The sequence below is a fragment of the Mesocricetus auratus genome, unplaced genomic scaffold, assembly GCF_017639785.1.
Source record: "Mesocricetus auratus isolate SY011 unplaced genomic scaffold, BCM_Maur_2.0 Super-Scaffold_100006, whole genome shotgun sequence".
Classification (NCBI taxonomy): domain Eukaryota; kingdom Metazoa; phylum Chordata; class Mammalia; order Rodentia; family Cricetidae; genus Mesocricetus; species Mesocricetus auratus.
The window spans coordinates 4,961,497-4,980,113 of record NW_024429190.1 but is presented as its reverse complement, the minus strand read 5'-3'; the positions used below and the strand labels follow the sequence as shown (position 1 = coordinate 4,980,113).

Here is an 18,617-nt window from a genome sequence, read left to right as displayed (position 1 = left end):
ATTTCTAATTTTATGTTTTTAACTGTTTTATTCATTTCATTCCACTGCTTGTGTTTTCATATATTTTATTAATGGTTGTATCCATTCCCTCTTTAAGGACGTTGGTTATATTCCTAATAGCTATTTTGCAGTTCTTGTCTTCTGCCTCAGGCATATTGCATTTCTCAACACCTACTGTAGCAGTCTGGCTTGCCTCTTGTGGAAACATGTTGTGTTAGTAGCTGTCATTGTGTTTCTATGCTAGCATCTAGGCATCTGGGTTTGGGATGATTGTAATTCTAGATTTGATACAGGTCTTGTCTTTTGGGGACAGGTGTTTAATTTATTTGAATTGCCTTCTCTGGATCTAGGGAGTGTGGTGGTTGTTTGTTGCTGGGTAGTGAGTGCCTTTGATAATCTGCCAGGTGTGACCACTGGGGGTCCCAGACAGAATATATTTCTAGGTATTGGGACCTAAAAGGATGGAATGGGAATGACTTCTAGTGGGGAGATGCCTGAGAGGTTCCACATGGAGGAGAACAGTTGGGTCTGTTATAAAGATCTGCTTAGTACCCTGGGAATGGAGATAGAGAGGATGTAAAAGCCATGGCTGGTTGTCTGCTACAAAACTGGGGGATTGGAATTGGAGGGTAGGAGGGAGAATATAGATTGTCTGCCTGATAGATAACCTGCCCTCCAAAGTCAATTTTAAATGACACAATTTATTTGTAAAGTGGGTAGTCTTCCTACCCTGCTCTGAATATATGCTTTTGTATATTCTTTATTAAATATGTCCTCATTTGATAACTCCCCAGGGCTTTTGAAACTGTTCCTTGGGACAAAATGCTACGACCAAAACTTGACCCAGAGGAAACAACAGTGGAAAAGCCTACTGACTGCATCTCACAGTGTTTCACACTGAAAAGATATGAAAGAGTCCCAGCGATAACCCAGGTCAGTGAGCATTCCTGGCCATGGTGAGAGTCCCAGCCATAACTCGGCAATCGAGTGTTCTTGACGGTGATGAAAAAGTACCAGCCATACATAACCCAGGCCTGTGAGTGTCCCTGCCCATGGTGAAACAGTCCCAGCCATAACCCAGGCCAGTGAATGTTCAGCCATAACCCAAGCTCGTGAGCGTTCCTGGCCGTGGTTAAAGGATCCCAGCCATAACTCAGACCTGTGAGTGTTGCTGACCATGGTTAAAGGATCCCAGCCATAACCCAAGTCAGTGAGTGTTCCTGACCATGGCGCCTACTGTTTACTTTGAGTGCAAATCAACTCAAACTCAAGCCACGATGATATTTTATAGCTAAGAATTACATGTAAAATTAAAAGTTATACGATTTCAAGTCTTTGGAAATTGGAAACATTTTTCTCATTGTCTATACTGAAAATGTTTACTGCCTAATGACTTCTCCCTTAATTTGTGGTGGCTATTACTTTTAGAAATTACAGAAGAATGTTAAATAATGAAAGAGACACAGAGACATTATTCTTTCAGATAATCTATGGGGAGCACAGTTTTGCTCTCTTATGTTTCCAGTTATGTGATACAACAGAGCACAGAGAGCTTTTAGAGAAATGGACATCAGTTTCATCTCTGAATGTCAGAAAGAGTTTGTCGTGTGGACTATTGGTCATGAATCCCTCCCTATGCAGTTGGAGCACTTTCTCTAGAGCATAGATCTGGCCGTGTTATTACTCTGACCTGTAGCAATCATTGGCCTGTTCTGTGTTATCTTCCCTCTCTAGTGAACTCAGTGCCACTATGCTCCCTGTGGAGTCCTGCCTTTCACAGGGTCCCATCACTTTAATAACACTGCACCAGGATGGAGCCCAATCATTGGTGAAGCTCTGGCTTCTGTCATGCCGACACTGCCTCAGATGCCCTGTCCCATGCTCACAAATGCCTCCTGCTTCCTTGTCCCTTTGTGTTCCATCTGGGCCAGCTGTTGGATGATTTCTCATAATGGAGCTATTGAGCATAGAAAATCTGTAATATAAAGAGGGAAACCAATTATACCCTAAGGAGTCCCTAAGCCCCCAATTATGAATCCCACATTCTCATGTGAAATTTCTTCCACTTCCACAGAGAAAGAAATAATAAGAGAGAAAAACTCATAGTGTTAATACAAATACTCAAACATTGGATTTCTATGAAGTGAAAAATAAGGGGATAAAAATGTGTATGATTTCATTTATTTTTAAGGATCTCTAAATTACTCAAAGAAATTTTATATCTCAAAAAGTTGCACAGTTCATTTCACTACCCATGTTGAATGATTTGAGTATCTGAAGTCCTCTCTGGGTAAGGGGCTTTTCAGAACTCAGGCTCCGTGCAAACAGGTCAAGGGAAGCCTGCGGCGGGTCTCAGAGAGGAAGGATCTCTCATGAAACTGAAGCTAAACCTTTCTCACAGAGAAACTGGAGAAGGTGGCCTTGAGGAGACCCCAGCTTGTAGGAAACAAGGTGGGGTGGAAGTTTGAGCAAAGAACGGAGATCCACAGCACTCAGAAGCAAAGCCCCACCCCACCAAGAGTTGCCAGGATGCCTGGAAAGGGCTTTCCCAGAGTTAAGACTCGGTTGTGGTGTGGCAGATCTGCTGAGGACGCCAAGGCTTGAATCTACGCGATTACAATAAGATCATAAGTAACTTTTGCTTATTTCAATAATGGCTTTAGATTGTCGGAGGACTCTGGGACAGATTTCAGACAAGATTGTTCTCAGCACCAGTCAAGCCAATCAGTTTGTAAGTTTGCTTTTTTATTGTTACTGTTGCTAACTTTACCCTCATCGCTAAGGACCTGGGCCTCCACCCAGGGCAGGAGAAGGGCCTGACTTTTGATTAGGAGTGTCCTAGAGACCTGCATCCAATAGTCCTGGGACTGAGAAGAGAATCCAAATCCCATTCAGTTGCTCTACAGTTGGTCTCTCTTTACCCTCAAAATTAACACTACCAAATGTACTACATTTTTATAATGAGAGTACTGTGTAAACAAGCTGGTATGGACAGTTATAATGTTGTGATACTCCACGGGCTTCATATAGAGGGATTCTAGATGATGTCCAATCGACTTTCATATCATGCATTTGTGTTTTATTCATGATTAAAGCTATGTCTTTATTGCCAATGTTCTATGCACAATTCTGTACATTACTATGAAAAAAAAAACCTTAGTGGGCAGGTCTCCCAAAATGTCACTATTTTGTTTTTCTTTATAGCTGATACAACTCTGGTTATGGTCTCTACTTGTTTAACTCACTCAGAATATATGCTTAAAAATATGATATGTTCTGAGTAACTCCTCCCTCTATTGAGAAAAACATTACAGCACAATGGAAATACCAGAGCCTCTCCCGCAGTACCTCTGCTTACTTCCAGGGACATTACTATGGATTTGATGTTCCACATTTTCATGTATTCTTTTAATCTTCTAGCCTATTGTTTTCTTAATAAATGTATTTATTTACTTATTTATTTTACATCCCAACTACAGTTCACCCCCTCCTCTTCTCCCAATACCTACTCCTACCCCCCTCTATTCCCACTCCCAAATCCACTCTTCCTCCATTTCTGCTTAGGAAAGGGTAGGTCTCCCGTGAGTATCAACAAAGCATGGCATATCAAGTTGCAGTAAGACTAAGCACCTCCCAATAAATTAAAGCTGAGCAAGGCAACCAAGGAATAGAATCCCAAAAGCCTGTCAAAGAGTCAGAGACAGCCTCTGTTCCCATTGTTTGGAGTCCCACAAGAGGTCCAAGCTATACAGTTATATATGCAGAGTGCCTAGTCCCATGCAGGCTCCCTGGTTAATGGTTCAATCTCTGTGAGCCCCTATGAGCCCATGTTAATTGATTCTGTGGGTTTTCTTGTGGTGCTTTTGACCCCTCTGGCTCCTACACTCCTTTCTTCTCTTCTGCAAGACTCCTCAAATTCTACCAGTGTTTGGCTGTGGGTCTGCCTCTGTTTCCATCATTTTCTGTATTATGCCTCTCTACTGATAACTGAGCGAGGCACCAGTCTGGTCACAGGAGATGGCCAGTTCAGGCTACTTATCTACTATTGCTAGGAGTCTAAGATGGGGTCTTCCTTGTAGATTCCTTAGCCTGCTATTGCTAACCAACATACATACTAGTTTCCTGTTTTAAACTTTTGTAAAGGCACATGGTATCTTGCTTATGTTTATGCTACTTAACATTGTATCCATTGCTATCCTCAAAAGATTCATATCTAGGCTCCCTGACTCTCTGAGCTTTCTTTCTTTTTTTCTGTAGCTTAGAATTCCATTGAAAAGCTATACCACAGTTCATTCACCTATTCGCATTCTTTGTTTCCGATTTAATTTCAGTTGAAACAACATACATGTACTTTCACATACTCAACTGTAAAAATATTTCTGGATTTGATACATGTCAACTTATTTCAATACTGTCTTGATCAAGAAGGTATCCCTTCTTCTGATTATTTTCATATTCTTCTTCAAATGAGTTGAACTAAGGGAGTGTCCCACCAGCAGTGCTTAAGTTCCCATTACAACATATTGGGGACAATGTTAGAATTTTCCCAATTAAAATAATTTTCATTCTTATAAATATGAAGTTATACTTTATTAAAATTGCAGATTACACTTACCTAATGCATTTGCCACTGAATCTGATTCTATGCGTACATGTTGTTCCTGCAACCCACATGATGGAAGGAGAAAAATGACTTCCAAAAGTTGTCTTCTGACCATTACAAATATGCCAAAGCGTGTGTAACACTCCAACATGCCCACACACACACAGAATACATGAATAAGTAAATTTAATAAAAATAGAAAATTTCCTTTATTAACTGAACACATGGAAAGGTCTTTCTCACCATCCTTCTCAGGTGTAAGCCAAGGATCTGATTCATCACCATAACTAAGAAGTTACAGTTCTTTTGCACGAATAGTTTACTTAGTGTGCGGTGAGTCGCAACATGCGTTGGTAACAACTACACAGCCACAAGAGGCAATGTCATGAGACTGTGCTTTTCACAAACATTGTGACCAGTTATGTAGAACAGCATGTACAACCCCAGACAGTGATCACTACTTACTGTTATGGAGACGAATACCAAGTCTTCTGGAAGAAGATAGAAGAAATAGTCTCCCCAAGAGATAAGTCCCCAAGTTGGTTACCCAACACCAAGTGGTCAGCCCTGAAATCATGAACTTCTAAGTAGCACTAAACAAACTCAGTGTGTTGTATTTATGTATTTGTTGGGAGCGGGGGAGTAACAATAGCAAATAAAAAGAGGTCATGATCCCAAGAGAGAGCTGGAAAGATAACCTGAGAGGACTTGGAGGGGGAAAGTAGATTGGGAGAAATAATGTAATTATGTTTAAAGTACATTTTGCTAAGCCGTATCTAAAAACAATGTGCAAGACTTTAGAATTATTGTTAAACTGTTTTGTCAAACGTGTAATAACACCCTAATGTAGATTTTAGTACACACATTGAGGATAATTCTTATAAGATTGGAATATTTAAAAAAATAAGCTTTGTATTATCTACACAGCAAGGTAGAATTGTTGATAATACCCCTCAAGTACCTTTATAAGTAAAATACATTGTTGAATTTTTCTTTTTTTCTGTTTTGTTTCTGAGACATCTGACCTCTGCCTCATAATCCTCTCAATTCAGCCTTCAAGTGCTGGAATTATGGGTTTATGCCAAGGAGCTCAGCTTCACGCTAATCATTCATGGATGGGTGTCAATCAAATGCCTGGATGTTGATGAAAGCATGTTGCTTCCATCTTTTTGTGGTGGTTTTCATGGATTTGCTGCATTTTTAGGTGTTTTGTTTGACAGCTGAGACAGCACTTGAAAGCTCTGTTTCTAATTAATGCCACTCCTCCAAACTCGCCAGGGCATCTTTCAAGGTGGAACTTTGGGAAGTTGTTCCCAGGAGCTTACACATAAGCCTGTATATAAGTGCTCATAATGGTTTTACTCATAGCTTCTAAGATCTGAGTACAGCCAAGACACCCTTCAGTAGGGACGGATAGGAGGCATTCGAAAGTGTTACACAGCAAGCAGATGCTCTAAAACCACTCCATTGTTTCTGAAACAAAATTTTAGAGTTCCATTTCTGTATCTCTGAAGATCTTTAGAGACTTATTATAATAATTTGATGTTTACTTAAAACATCAATAACTCAATTGCCTATTTTTTCTTTTTTTAAGTGTGAGTCCAAGTTCTAGGAGTAAATACATTCCTCTCTATACGTAAGTGACATTTTTCATTGCTTCAAAATAAACCATATTTTAGTCTAAATTGTAGTTCCTTTCATCTTACTGTGCTTTCAGTCCATTCTTGAGTTAGCGTGGGTGTTTTACCACTCTCTGGGTGCTTCTGACATGTGTCTGTTTAGTACTGGAAGTTTAATCAAAAGTTCATTAGATATTTTGGCTAACTATAAAATGAGGAGTGACACGTTTTCTGTTTTCCTCAATAGGATGTTTTAGGAAATAAAATATCCCTGCTGCTCCTACTCAAGTTGTCAGTCAAAAATGACACGCAATTGGTAAAACTGTGCTCGTTAACCCTGAAGCACAGGAAGGACGAGCCTGTCCTCCTCTCCTGTAGCTCTGGCTCTGTGAGTGGTGGAAATATGCCGTTCATCTTCAGCCATCTTCTCCCCTTTCTGTTCTTACTTTGAAAGATCATCTGGAAATGAAGGAGATGAGGGGACATGGAGGAGGACCCAAGCTGTGGTCAGGGCTTCCTGCTCTTACTGCTCTCCAATAGAGCTGACTAGGGTTTTGCTCCCAAAAGCCCTTGGGACAATCACCCACTCGTGTGATCAGCCTTCCTCACAGCTCAGCAGTGTGGCCCAGGCTCCCGACACCTGCCTAGACTCTCCTCCCCACAGGAGTCTTACTGCCTCCAACAGATATCAACCCCCACGCCCTAGCCTCCACTCTGTGTCCTGTGGCTGCAGAAGCCCCAGCCCTGAACATGGAAATCCTGAACAGCTGCCACTCTCCCTGCTGCTCAAGTTTCCGATCCCAGAGTAGAGACCTCCCTCCCTCATAGTCTAAAGACAAGGAGCTGTTCCTTTCTTGTTTTTAATTCCAGTTGCCATTTGTCATTGTATTTTCTCTTCTTGGGCTTTTAATCTACTCTGACAAACAAAACATCCCTTTTTTGCTTTGCTCGACTAACCTAACTTTCCCACAACTTTCCTTTTCACCGTAACAGTGGTCATGTGCAGAGTACAAATGCTGATGATGTGGATAACCCATTTGGAAATATCGCATCTGTGGCCAAGCCTCGGCACTCCAAACTGCTCTATACAGACACAAGTCGGTAAGTGCCCTTCTCACTTACTCCCTAATCAACAAGGATGAAACTCGCTGGTGGAGTTACAAATGAAAGGGGAGTAATGACCTAGCTTGTTATTGACCAAAACTTATGAAGGAAAATGCAAGTTTCCTGAAAGAAATGATGACCTAGAAGATTACAGCTTGGGGACTCACCTGGGGTTTCTTGAGCAAGCTACTTTATCACTGTGACTTCCGTGTCTTCATCTGAAACCCATGTCACAACTCACCATCGGGGACGAGCAGCATTAGCAATAGGCTTGACCGATCAGCAGATCATCCGTCAGTCATTTAATTGTGTGGCCATAAATGCTGAGACCACCACTTTATAGAAATAGCTACAGAATGGCAGAAATCACCAGTACTTATTTATGTCCTAACCACAAACAAAAATTCATTGAACAACTTTTTAAATGAAATCAAGACAACGCAGTCATTTTAAAAAGCAAACATTCTAGGGCTGGAGAGACAGCTCAATGCTCATGAGCATGTTTTGCTCTTGGGGAGAACTCACGTTTAGTTCCCAGAACTGAGGTCACATACCCTCAGCCACTTGGCACTCCAGCTCCAGTGGATTCAACCCCCTCTTCTGACCTCCTCCAGCACCCACATGTGTGTGGTGCACAGACACACACATTCGTGTAGGAATAAAAATAAATCTTTTTTTTTTAACTCAAGGCAACTAACCACATTCTAAAGTTATACTAATTTGATATTTAAATGCTAAGAATGGTAGGATGAAACTACTGAAAGTCTGTCTTTCATAATTGAATCACAAAGTTTGTGTGAAAGCAGAAATCTCTCTCTGTACAGTAAGCCACTGCAATTCTTAGCACACGCGGTCTGGAAGCTGAGCCTGTATGTTTCAGTCAGTGTTAGTGTCACATAGCAGATAGCATGAGCAGTACAAAGTGCTCATGTTACGTGATTACAAGCAAGGCTTGTAATCTAAAATCATATATGAGGCAGTACATACCATGTTTGTCTTTTTGTGACTGGGTTACCTCACTCAGGATGGTTTCTCCTAGTGCCATCCATTTGCCTGCAAATTTCAGGATTCCATTTTTTTCCCTCTGAGTAGTACTCCATTGTGTAAATGTACCACATTTTCTCTATCCACTCTTCAGTTGAGGGGCATCTACGTTGCTTCCAGGTTCTGGCTGTTACAAATAATGCTGTTATGAACATAGTGGAGCAGATGTCCTTGTATGAATGTGCATCTTTTGGATATATGCCTAAGAGTGGAGTTGCTGGGTCTTGTGGTAGGGTGATTCCCATTTTCCTGAGGAATCTCGATACTGATTTCCATAGTGGGTGTACAAATTGGCACTCCCACCAGCAGTGAAGGAGTGTTCCCCTTTCACCAAACCTCTCCAGCATAAACTGTCATTGGTTGTTTTTGATTTTAGCCATTCTGACAGAAACAAGATGGTATCTCATAGTTGTTTTGATTTGCATTTCCCTGATGGCTAGGGATGTTGAACACCTCCTCAAGTGCCTCTCAGCCATTTTAGACTCCTTTATTTAGAATTTTCTATTTAGTTCTGTAGCCCACTTTTTAATTGGATCCTTTGGTGTTTTGGAGACTTGCTTCTTGAGTTCTTTGTAAATTTTTGAGATCAGCCCTCTGTCAGATGTGGGGTTAGTGAATATTGTATCCCATTCTGTAAGGTGCTTTTTGTCTTGCTGGCTGTGTCCTTTCCCTTCAGAAGCGTCTCAGTTTCAGGAGATCCCATGTATTAATTGTTGACCTCAGTGTCTGTGCTACTGGTGTTATGTTCAGGAAGCAATCTCCTGTACCAATTCGTTCCAGGGTACCTCCCACTTTCTCTTCTAAGAGGTTCAGTGTGGCTGGATTTATGTTGAGGTTTTTGATCCATTTAGACTTAAGTTTTGTGCATGGAGATAGGCATGGATCTATCCACATTCTTCTACATGCTAGCATCCAGTTATGCCAGCATCATTTGTTGAAGATGCTTTCTTTTTTCCACTGTATATTTTTAGCTGCATCCTCGAAGATCAGATGTTCATACATGTATGGGTTAGTATCAGGGTGTTCAATTTGATTCCATTGGTCTACCTGTCTATTTTTGTGTTGGAGAGTGCCAGCCTACAATCCCATGGCCAGAGAGTCTGGGAAACAGAACCTTCATTCAATGACTGATGGAAGCAGGGGCAGACTCCCACAGCTAAACACTGAGCTGAACTCAAGGAATCCAGTAACAGAGAGGGAGGACAGATGAGCAAAGGGGTTAAGACTGGGCTGGTTTAACCCCCTGAAACAGCTGACCTGACAAGGGTTATTTCTTGAATCCCAGACTGATGGCTGGGAATTCAGCATGGGACTGATCAAGACTTCCTGAATGTGGGTGTCAGTGAGGAGGCCTAGGCAATCTATGGGGCCTAGGGTAGTAGATCAGTATTTACCCCTGGCATACAAATGGACTTTGGGTGCCCATCCCACAATGAGAGATGCACTCTCACCCTGGACTCTTGGGGGAGGGTCTAGGCCCTGCCTGTATGAAATGACAGACTATGGACACCCCCATGGAGGGCCTCACCCTCCCTGGGGAAACGAGGGGTTATGGGGGGGAGTTGGAGGGAGGGCATGGGAGGAGGGGAGGGAAAGGGAGAGGGAGGACCTGGGATTGACATGTGAAGCAACCTTGTTTCTAATTTAAATTTAAATTTTAAAATAAATAAATAGAAAAAAAGGAAGAAAGGCAGCCTTGAAGTCAAATGGTGACGCACAGGTCACACTGTCAGAACCACCTGAGATTGATTACACGTTGATTGGGAATACATTTGGAGTTATTGTGCACCCAGAAACATTTTATCATTACTAAGTCCCCTTTATGACCCCCACACTCAACTATGTGACATATGGGTCAAGAGGCACACTCTAAGAAACATGGCTGTAGAATGAATACACCCAGTCAGCCCTTCTTTGATTTAATAAATTTATCCTAAGTTATTCTCACTTCACAACACACACTGTATGTGGGATTGGAACTGCTCCTGCTTGCAATCCCGGGGCCAATTCATGCTCCATGCTGCACCCTAGCAGCCCAACAGAGAATTGGGTCACATGGAGTCAACCAGAGGAAAGATTCACATTTAAAGTCGGGACACACTTTTTATTGAATCCCCACCACTTTTGCAGCATTATGGTGAAGTCGGAACATAAGTCAAAGTGCCAAACATCCCTCTCCATTAGATATTATAAAGTATTTTATCATCATCTTAGTTTCTTTTCTAGTACTGCAATAGGAGCACAGTGACCGAGGCAGTCATAGAAGGAAGGGCTTGCTTGGGCTATGGTTCAGATAAGTAGGGATCTGTCGCGGGCCAGCAGCTGAAGCAGCAAGCTGAGTTCACAAGAAAAGGAAACAGAAAAAGCACTAGAGATGGTACAGGGCTTTGAAACCTCAAAGCCTGGCTTCAGTGATGTACTTACTGTAGAAAGGCCATACCCCCTGGACTGCGCAGAGTGCCACTGACTGGGGACCAAGTATTAAAATGCCCTAGACTATGGGGGACATCTTCTTCAAACCACGACAGTTGTTACTGTCTGCCATAAAGTAGGCAACATATACACACATGCTCAGAGCAGCCACGTTCAGTTGTCTTTGGTATAGGGGCAGGGGATTTGGTTCCAAAGACCTGCAGATGTTAAAACTCAAGGATGTCAAAAACATATATACATGGTTTAATAATTACTAAAACCGGCTGTGCAGATCCTTCCTAGATTCCTTAGGGTGCGTAGTACACGGTACACGCATCTACATAGGTTTCATGCTGCGTTGTTTAGACACAATGACAAGAAAAATGTCATCTTGAGGGGAATCATCTTTAAAAATCATTTTGTTTATGCATCTAATTGAAATACAGGTTCTTTTCTCTTTCCTCCATGCCACTGAGTTGCCAAATATCAGAGATATTCTCACGTTGACTTCTATGATTGGCAGCTTTTACCAAGGACTTCATATAGTCATAGCATGAATTGTCACAACATTTTAAATCTAATTTTATCTTTTTAAACATGTTATGTACCCAAACCAATGTAGGTAAGTAAGTTTCTTATTAGCTTACTTCTGCCACGTTCTATTGTCTGTTAAATGTAACACCATCTCTTACTATAATTTAGAATTTTTGTTTTTTACTTATTTTTTTTCGAGACAGGGTTTCTCTGTATTGTTTTGGAGGATGTCCTAGAACTAGCTCTGTAGACCAGGCTGATCTGGAACTCACAGAGATCTGCCTGCCTCTGCCTCCCGAGTGCTGGGATTAAAAGGTATGCACCACCCATGACTGGCTATTTCTTTATTTCTATTATCTGTTTTGCCTAATTCTTTTTACTCTCTGTCAAGCTATAAAGCACCTTTTAAAACTACCTTTGACTTTAGTACACTTATGTAAATAGTCTCATCAAATAATTTAAGGATGTCTTCTAGGGCTGGAGGCTATGCTAAGAACTGTTCTAATGTAAATATAAAAAAGAAAAGGATTTGCCTCCAACAAGCTAAAAATCTCACTGAACAGATTATTTCACAAAAATCTGGGCTTTGCTTTTGACTCATGATTGTAAATAAGTCATTCTGCCTGGCGATGGTGGCACAGACCTTTAATCCCAGCACTCAGGATGCAGACGCAGGTGGATCTCTGTGAGTTTGAGGCCAGCCTAGTCTACATAGCGAGTTCCAGGATAGTCAGTGCTACATAGAAAGATCCTATCTCAATAAACCAAAAGAAGAGTAAGAGGATGAGGAAGAGGAGGAGGAATAAGAGGAGGAGGAGGAGGAGGAAGAGGAGGAAAAAGAAGAAAGAAGAATGTTCCTTCCTTCCACATGTGGCACTCTAGAGGATGTTGAAGCCTGCCATGCTCTGAAGGAGTTAGATGTAAAGTTCGTCCATAAATTTTGCAAGGAAATCATTGCTAGTAACCAATAATGGTAAAAAATTAAAGAAAGAACATATAGAAAAAGACAATCTTAAAATATTCACCAAGCATATGATGTTTTCTTTTATTCAGAAATATACTTAAATTTTGAAATATTTTGTGAAACAATCTCACTAAAAAAATCAAACTTCCTCTGGGATATTATTAAAAGACACTGAAATGAAAACAGGAGGCTTTATGTAAAAGCAGGACATGTCCTTGAAGAATTTGGGAGAGTGCTATTTACTTTGTCTCGCTTGTGTTTTAAGGACCAAGTAATGTCAATTTAGCTGTGCTTCTCCGATGTGGACACTAGAGGGCTCGCAGGTCGCAAAGTTTCTCTTGATTTCAGTTTTCAAACAGACTCATAACACAAATGTTTTCCATCTTTATCATGAAGTGTTTATGGACGCAGTGACACGTACTGTCGCACACAACTGCGTAGTGAATGTCTGTGTGTGTCCACATCGAGCTTGAGAAACAGATTTCGGGTGAATTCTTCTGAACCCCCGGAGCCCTGTGCCCCAGGAACCTCATCATTTCCTCCCTGCCTGACCAAGAAGCTCATTGTGTTGATCCCTTGCTTGCTACACCAGGTAGTCTGGCTACTTACAGAAGGATCTCAAATTAATGATGTGTGTTTTGCACAAGATGACAGTGGGATAACAATGAATTAAAGATTTTATTTTATTTTGTTTTTGTTTTTAAAGACAGGGTTTCTCAGTAGCTATGGAGCCAGTCCTGGAACTTGCTCTGTAGACCAAGTCTGTAGACTAGGCTGGCCTCGAACTCACAGAGATCTGCCTGCCTCTGCCTCCTGAGTGTTGGGATTAAAGGTGTACGCCACACTGCCTGGCTAGATTTTATAAAAATATTATTTCATCTCCACAAAGTCTGAAGTCCAGAAATTCATGTTTTTATTTTGTGCCTCTTAGGGAAAAACAGGACGCCACTGCCCTGCTCAAACGCAAGCATGACTTCCCTTGAAGCTTCACTACTTAAAACAACTTCTTACCTAGATACTCTGTGATATTGTCCTCAGTGAGGAAACAGTCACTGAGCAGTCCTCCAGGGTCTTGACGCCTGGGGCGTGATCTTTCAGACTTTCCTCGGGTCATTGTCTGTCTGTCTGCCTCACTGCCGGCCTTCCTTCTTTTCCAGTTACTAGGTCTACATATCCAGTGCGGTCTACATTGGTGGGGAACACTTTTAACAGTTTAAAATGTAGTTTATTATTTTTATTGTAGAATTAAATCCAACTATTACAGGAATTGAGTGCAGAAGACAATAGTAGACACAAAACCAAACTCTCCCATGAGAACATAGCTGCTGTTAGCCTGTGACCTTCTCACCTGTCACCTGTCTCTCTTATTCTTGTTGTGACATGCCATGGGAGCACCCCACCATGACATGCCACAGGGGGCACTCCCCATTGTGGCATGCCACGGGAGCACCCCCACTGTGACATACTACAGGGAGCACCCTCACTGTGACATGCCACAGGAGCACCTCCACTGTGACATACTACAGGGAGCACCCCCACTGTGACATGCCACAGGGAGCACTCCCACTGTGATATGCTACAGAGAGAATGCACCACTTCTACCTTACAGCATGATCATGAAACACATTTTCATAATCACCATGTCTAGTCTTGCAGATGTATTGCAATTGAATTTGTTTAAGGTCATATATAAATTGTTCACTTTCCCTTTTTGCTATGACATATAGTTCTCTCAAATACTTTTGCATACATCTTTCATGATTTGAAATTGTTTCATAATTTGAAATATTTCATAATTTGAAATTATTACTTGAAATATTCCCATGGTTAAATATACCAACATTCTCAAACCTGTCATTCAGCCACTATCCAGAATTGTTCTATTTGCTCCATGTGTGCAGGCATAGGTCATTAAACATCACTTTTTAATGTCTACATAGCCTGAGTATAGCAGTAATCCAAGCATTTTTTAAGTATAAAAAGTAAGCTAACTCTTTGGTGTTCAGTTCCAGTGTTGGAGGTTTGATGACCCTTATCTATGTATCTAAGAAGTCTGCAAACACATACAGAGTTTGATGCGTGTAAGCATTAATAAATACTGAGCATTTTCTTCACAATAAAATTCTTTGGCTGGTTGCATAGTATTCTACTGTGAGACTACACCAAGTTCATGTAGGCCAAGTTCTGACTAGCATGGTTTTCCTGATATAAAAAATGAAGAAAAATAATCTCTGCATATATTTTTGCTCAGTTGTGTCAACGTGCCTGTACATCACACCGGTACAAACAGGATTATGGCTTGAGTTTTCTCATTATAAATAAGTTTCCTAACTTGGCATTCATGCCCAGATATCAAAAGACATTCAAATTTAGGGAATTCACAGCTTGAGAGTAGGCCAGGATCCAGGAGAATGCAAACTGCCCATCTGGTGAACAGGAATTCTTGGAGTTCAGAAGAGCTTAATAGACATTCAACATGTTTCCTTGGGTCATGGTTGGGAACTTATTTAAATTATGTAATTATCCCCCGTTTCTAATCTGAATTGAACAAGAAAGTTAAGAATCAAATAATTTGGAGGGAACTGCAGAGATAACTCAATGGTTAAGAGCACTGGCTGTTCTTCCAGAGGTCCTGAGTTCAATTCCCAGCAACCACATGGTGGCTCACAACCATCTGTGATGAGATCTGGTGCCCTCTTCTGGCATAATAAATAAATCTTTAAAAAATTATGTTTTATTTTTTCCAGTCTGACTTGCCTCTTTACACAAGAGATGTCTTAGACAGTTGATCAGGCTGAACCCAAGGCCAGTTCCTTTTCAGATTGCTTCATGATCTCCTGTCAGGACAGGCAGTCAGTGTTAGCGACATGTACCTGCAGGCCTGTGCACACTCAGTGCCCAGGAGCAGCCTGCCCTCCTGCTGCCATGAGAGAACAAGAGAGCTGCTCAGGGTGTCTTTTCTTTTGCAATGGAATCTAAATGAAGGAGCGAACCCATCGCATGTGCCACAGAAACACCGTGACCTTGTTTCCCAGCAAAGAGTGAGGATTGGCCTGTGAGGGAGATGCGGGTCCAGGCCCCAGAGCCCAGGATCAGCCAGGTGGGCCACCTCATCACCGCCACCATGGCCCTCCACTACTCCATCACAGAGGTCACAGTCTCACGGACTGCTTTTTCTTTCTGTTTTTTCATTTTCCCAGTCTTTTTTTTTTTTAACTTTTTAAATTATTTGTTTTCTATAAAGTTATTTCAGTTTCTGGTGGCCCTGCATCTTGCTACTCATAAAATACTTGGAACAATTTGTACATAATTAATAGGAACTCAGGATTACAAGATTTAAAAACGGATGCATTTTATATTTCTCATGGCACAGTAAGAAAATGATATTCAGAAAATCTAAGTGATTTGTTTATTGTGGAAATAAATGTGAAGTTAACAGAAACATGGAGAGAATGCTATTGCTCTAAAATACATTTATTAGTTAGAATGTGTTAGCACACTATATTCTATCATTACAGGAAGAGAAAAATCTCTATTCCCAATCTTGGTCATATCAATACCTGTGTTAACTCTGATGTGATTATGATATTGAAAAGTCCAAAGTTTTCTAAATTTATGAAGTTAACATTTTGAAGATTCTTTTTGTGAATACACAAAGAATTTTGAGAGCCAGGCATTGGTGGTACACACCTTCAATCTCAGCACTTGGGAGGCAGAGGCACGTGGATCTCTGTGAGTTCGAGGCCAGCCTTGTCTACAGAGCAAGTTCCAGGACAGCCTCCAAAGCAATACAGAGAAACCCTGTCTTGAAAAACAGAACAAAAAAAAAGAATTTTGAAAAAGAAATTAAGACAAGACCTCACTGCACAGACCAATCTACACTCCTGGGCCAACAGATGCTCTGAGTTTGACTCGCAGAATGCACCTCCATACTTATATATTTAATCTCATGTTTGTGTTCATTTGCAAACACATTCCAAAGTGGCTTCCCATTCCCTTCTGTTTTTCTGTTGGATGCCTTCCACTTTCTTGAAAGAAGCTTCTTCAGTGGGAGAATGACGTGATTTCTGTAGATTGCTGAAAATGAAGAATTGGACATGACATTTGAAATCTTTGTCTACAATGCAGTTTGATAGAAACACCAGGAACTGAATGATGCCAAAATTTTCAAGTTGCAGACTGCTTTTTCAATGTGGGGACTTCCGTGAGGACACATCAGCCAACAAAGAGGAATTGTCCAACAGAGATTCCCAGTCACTGCATGGGAAACGTCTGGGATGGCAGAGGGTGAACTCCTGTAGCTCAATGCAGTACTCTCAGCCTTACCGAACCCACTCACAAGCCAAGCTAAAACAGGCTGTTCCCAGAACACCAGCCTGATGCTCCTCACCTGTAGCTGGGCACCTTGGCCTTCCCAGAGCACTTTACTATGAGGGTGAGGTCAGAGGACATGAGGAGCCCCAAATATTTCAGTTCACAAGCTGTGAGGTCACATCCAGAGAATGAACCTCCTGACCATGAGGCGAATCTTGCCCTTAACACACTATGTCTGTCACAGAGCTGTGTCTGGGGATTCGTCCCAACCTAGAAGAAAAGCTTTGGACCACGTTATTTCTATATCTCCTTGTAAAGAAAAGGTGTGAAGAGTGAAGACAGAGCTAAACCGTATTCATGGGAAGGCAATGATAGTAAATAAAACCACAAACTCCTGACTAAGGTTGGGACACATCTTTTATTTCCCCAGTGGGTACTGGGGACGCAAACTCAGATCCTCACTTTACCAGCTGACCTATCCCCAACCCACAGAACAGAAATCTTAAGGCATCCAGAAAACAGTTGTTACCAAATGTCATCACGAAGTAGTGGATGGAAACACCAGATCCGCCACAGCTCCAAATGCCTCCCTCCCTCCCTCCCTCCCTCTTCCCGTGACTGTGTGCTGGGCTTTTCCTTCCTCTGGTCCTCTGGGCCCAGCCTTCTCTCTTTCTCTCAATCACTCCCCCAGGCTGTCCCGAGCTGCATATCTGAGCTTCTCGTGTTGACTCTGCACGTGATGAGTTCCTTACCTGCACCGCACGGCCCCCAGGGCCCTTCAAGGGAGGTGCAGAGAGCCTGGAGAGGGAACGGTTAGGATGAGGAGGGCGTAGAAAGTCTCTTTGTCCACTGGTTATGTGGGACTGGAGACGCGCTCGGATGCTTCAGAGCATGCGCTGCTCTTCCTCGGGAGCACCCATATTAGGCAGCTCACAGCTTTCTGCATCTCCAGCTTCAGGGGATCTGATGCTGCCTTCTGGCCTCTGTGGCCACTACACTCGCATGCATATACGCAAAACTCTTAATTTTTCTATAAAATTAAATCTTTCAGGAAACTAAAAGTGAAAGATGAACTGGGCATGATGGCTCCCTTCTGAAAGCAGATCCCTCAGGAGGCTTATGAAGGAAGAGAGCCAGGAGTTCAAAGCTAGCCTGGGCTACTTAGTAAGTTTCAGGCTAGAAAAAAGTAAAGTTAGTTTTCAACTGGGTCTCAGGTTACTCAGCTGGCCAGAGAGGCCCTAGAGTTAAATGTTTCGTTGGCTGTCTTCTTTCTTTGCCACCAGGATCTTTGCCCATGTAAGTTCTCTAAGCCTTCAGGAGTTTATGTTCTCAAACGGATGAGTTTTCAGCTCATCAATAGAGAATGTGCTTAATGTGCATAAAGTCCTAGGCTTAGTCACAGTACCACAGCGGGATGGCATATGTGCATACTTGTTATCATCCAGGCTTGGCTGAGAACCTTCCAGGATTTCTCACATGCAGTCCACTGCGTGAGCTCTGATGCCCAGGCTAGGACTGGTCCTGCCTCATGCCCTCTGCTTGACTCTGAACATATTACTCTGACTCCATCCTTTCCCGTAATGTATGCACATGGGACACTGTAAGTTGTAGGATTATTGAGAAAATTGCCTACATTATATGAATTATTTAAAAGAGAATTTGTTATACACAGTGAGTATTAAGTCTATAGTATACTGGGAAACTTGTATGCATAACTAAATCTTTAACCTGGTAGGCAGTACGTACAGTCTACATACAACATGGCATTTCCCATGCTATATGGAGAATATATTTTCCATTTTACTTTAAAACACATTTCCCCTCACTTTTGTTAATGTAAGTATATACAGTGTGTGTGTGTGTGTGTGTGTGTGTGTGTGTGTGTGTAATCATGATGAACTGGACATGGTGTCTCGCATGGTATCTCACAACAGTTGGGGGCTCACGCAGTCATGCAGGAAGGCTGCCAGCACTGCTGTTTTATGTTCTGAAATCATTAAATGACTTACTTTGTTATGCTTTT

The 18,617-nt window shown here is 41.8% G+C and overlaps 1 protein-coding gene across 1 annotated transcript in view; it reads left to right on the top strand.

The window, feature by feature from the left end:
- Positions 1-18,617, top strand: part of Spata48 (spermatogenesis associated 48) — a 58,606-nt gene that overhangs the window by 29,627 nt on the left and 10,362 nt on the right. The window contains exons 4-7 of the mRNA XM_040746661.1: positions 795-933; positions 2,664-2,731; positions 6,198-6,239; positions 7,216-7,323. Of these exons, the coding sequence (XP_040602595.1) occupies positions 795-933; positions 2,664-2,731; positions 6,198-6,239; positions 7,216-7,323 (357 nt within the window). The remainder of the gene's footprint in view (positions 1-794; positions 934-2,663; positions 2,732-6,197; positions 6,240-7,215; positions 7,324-18,617) is intronic.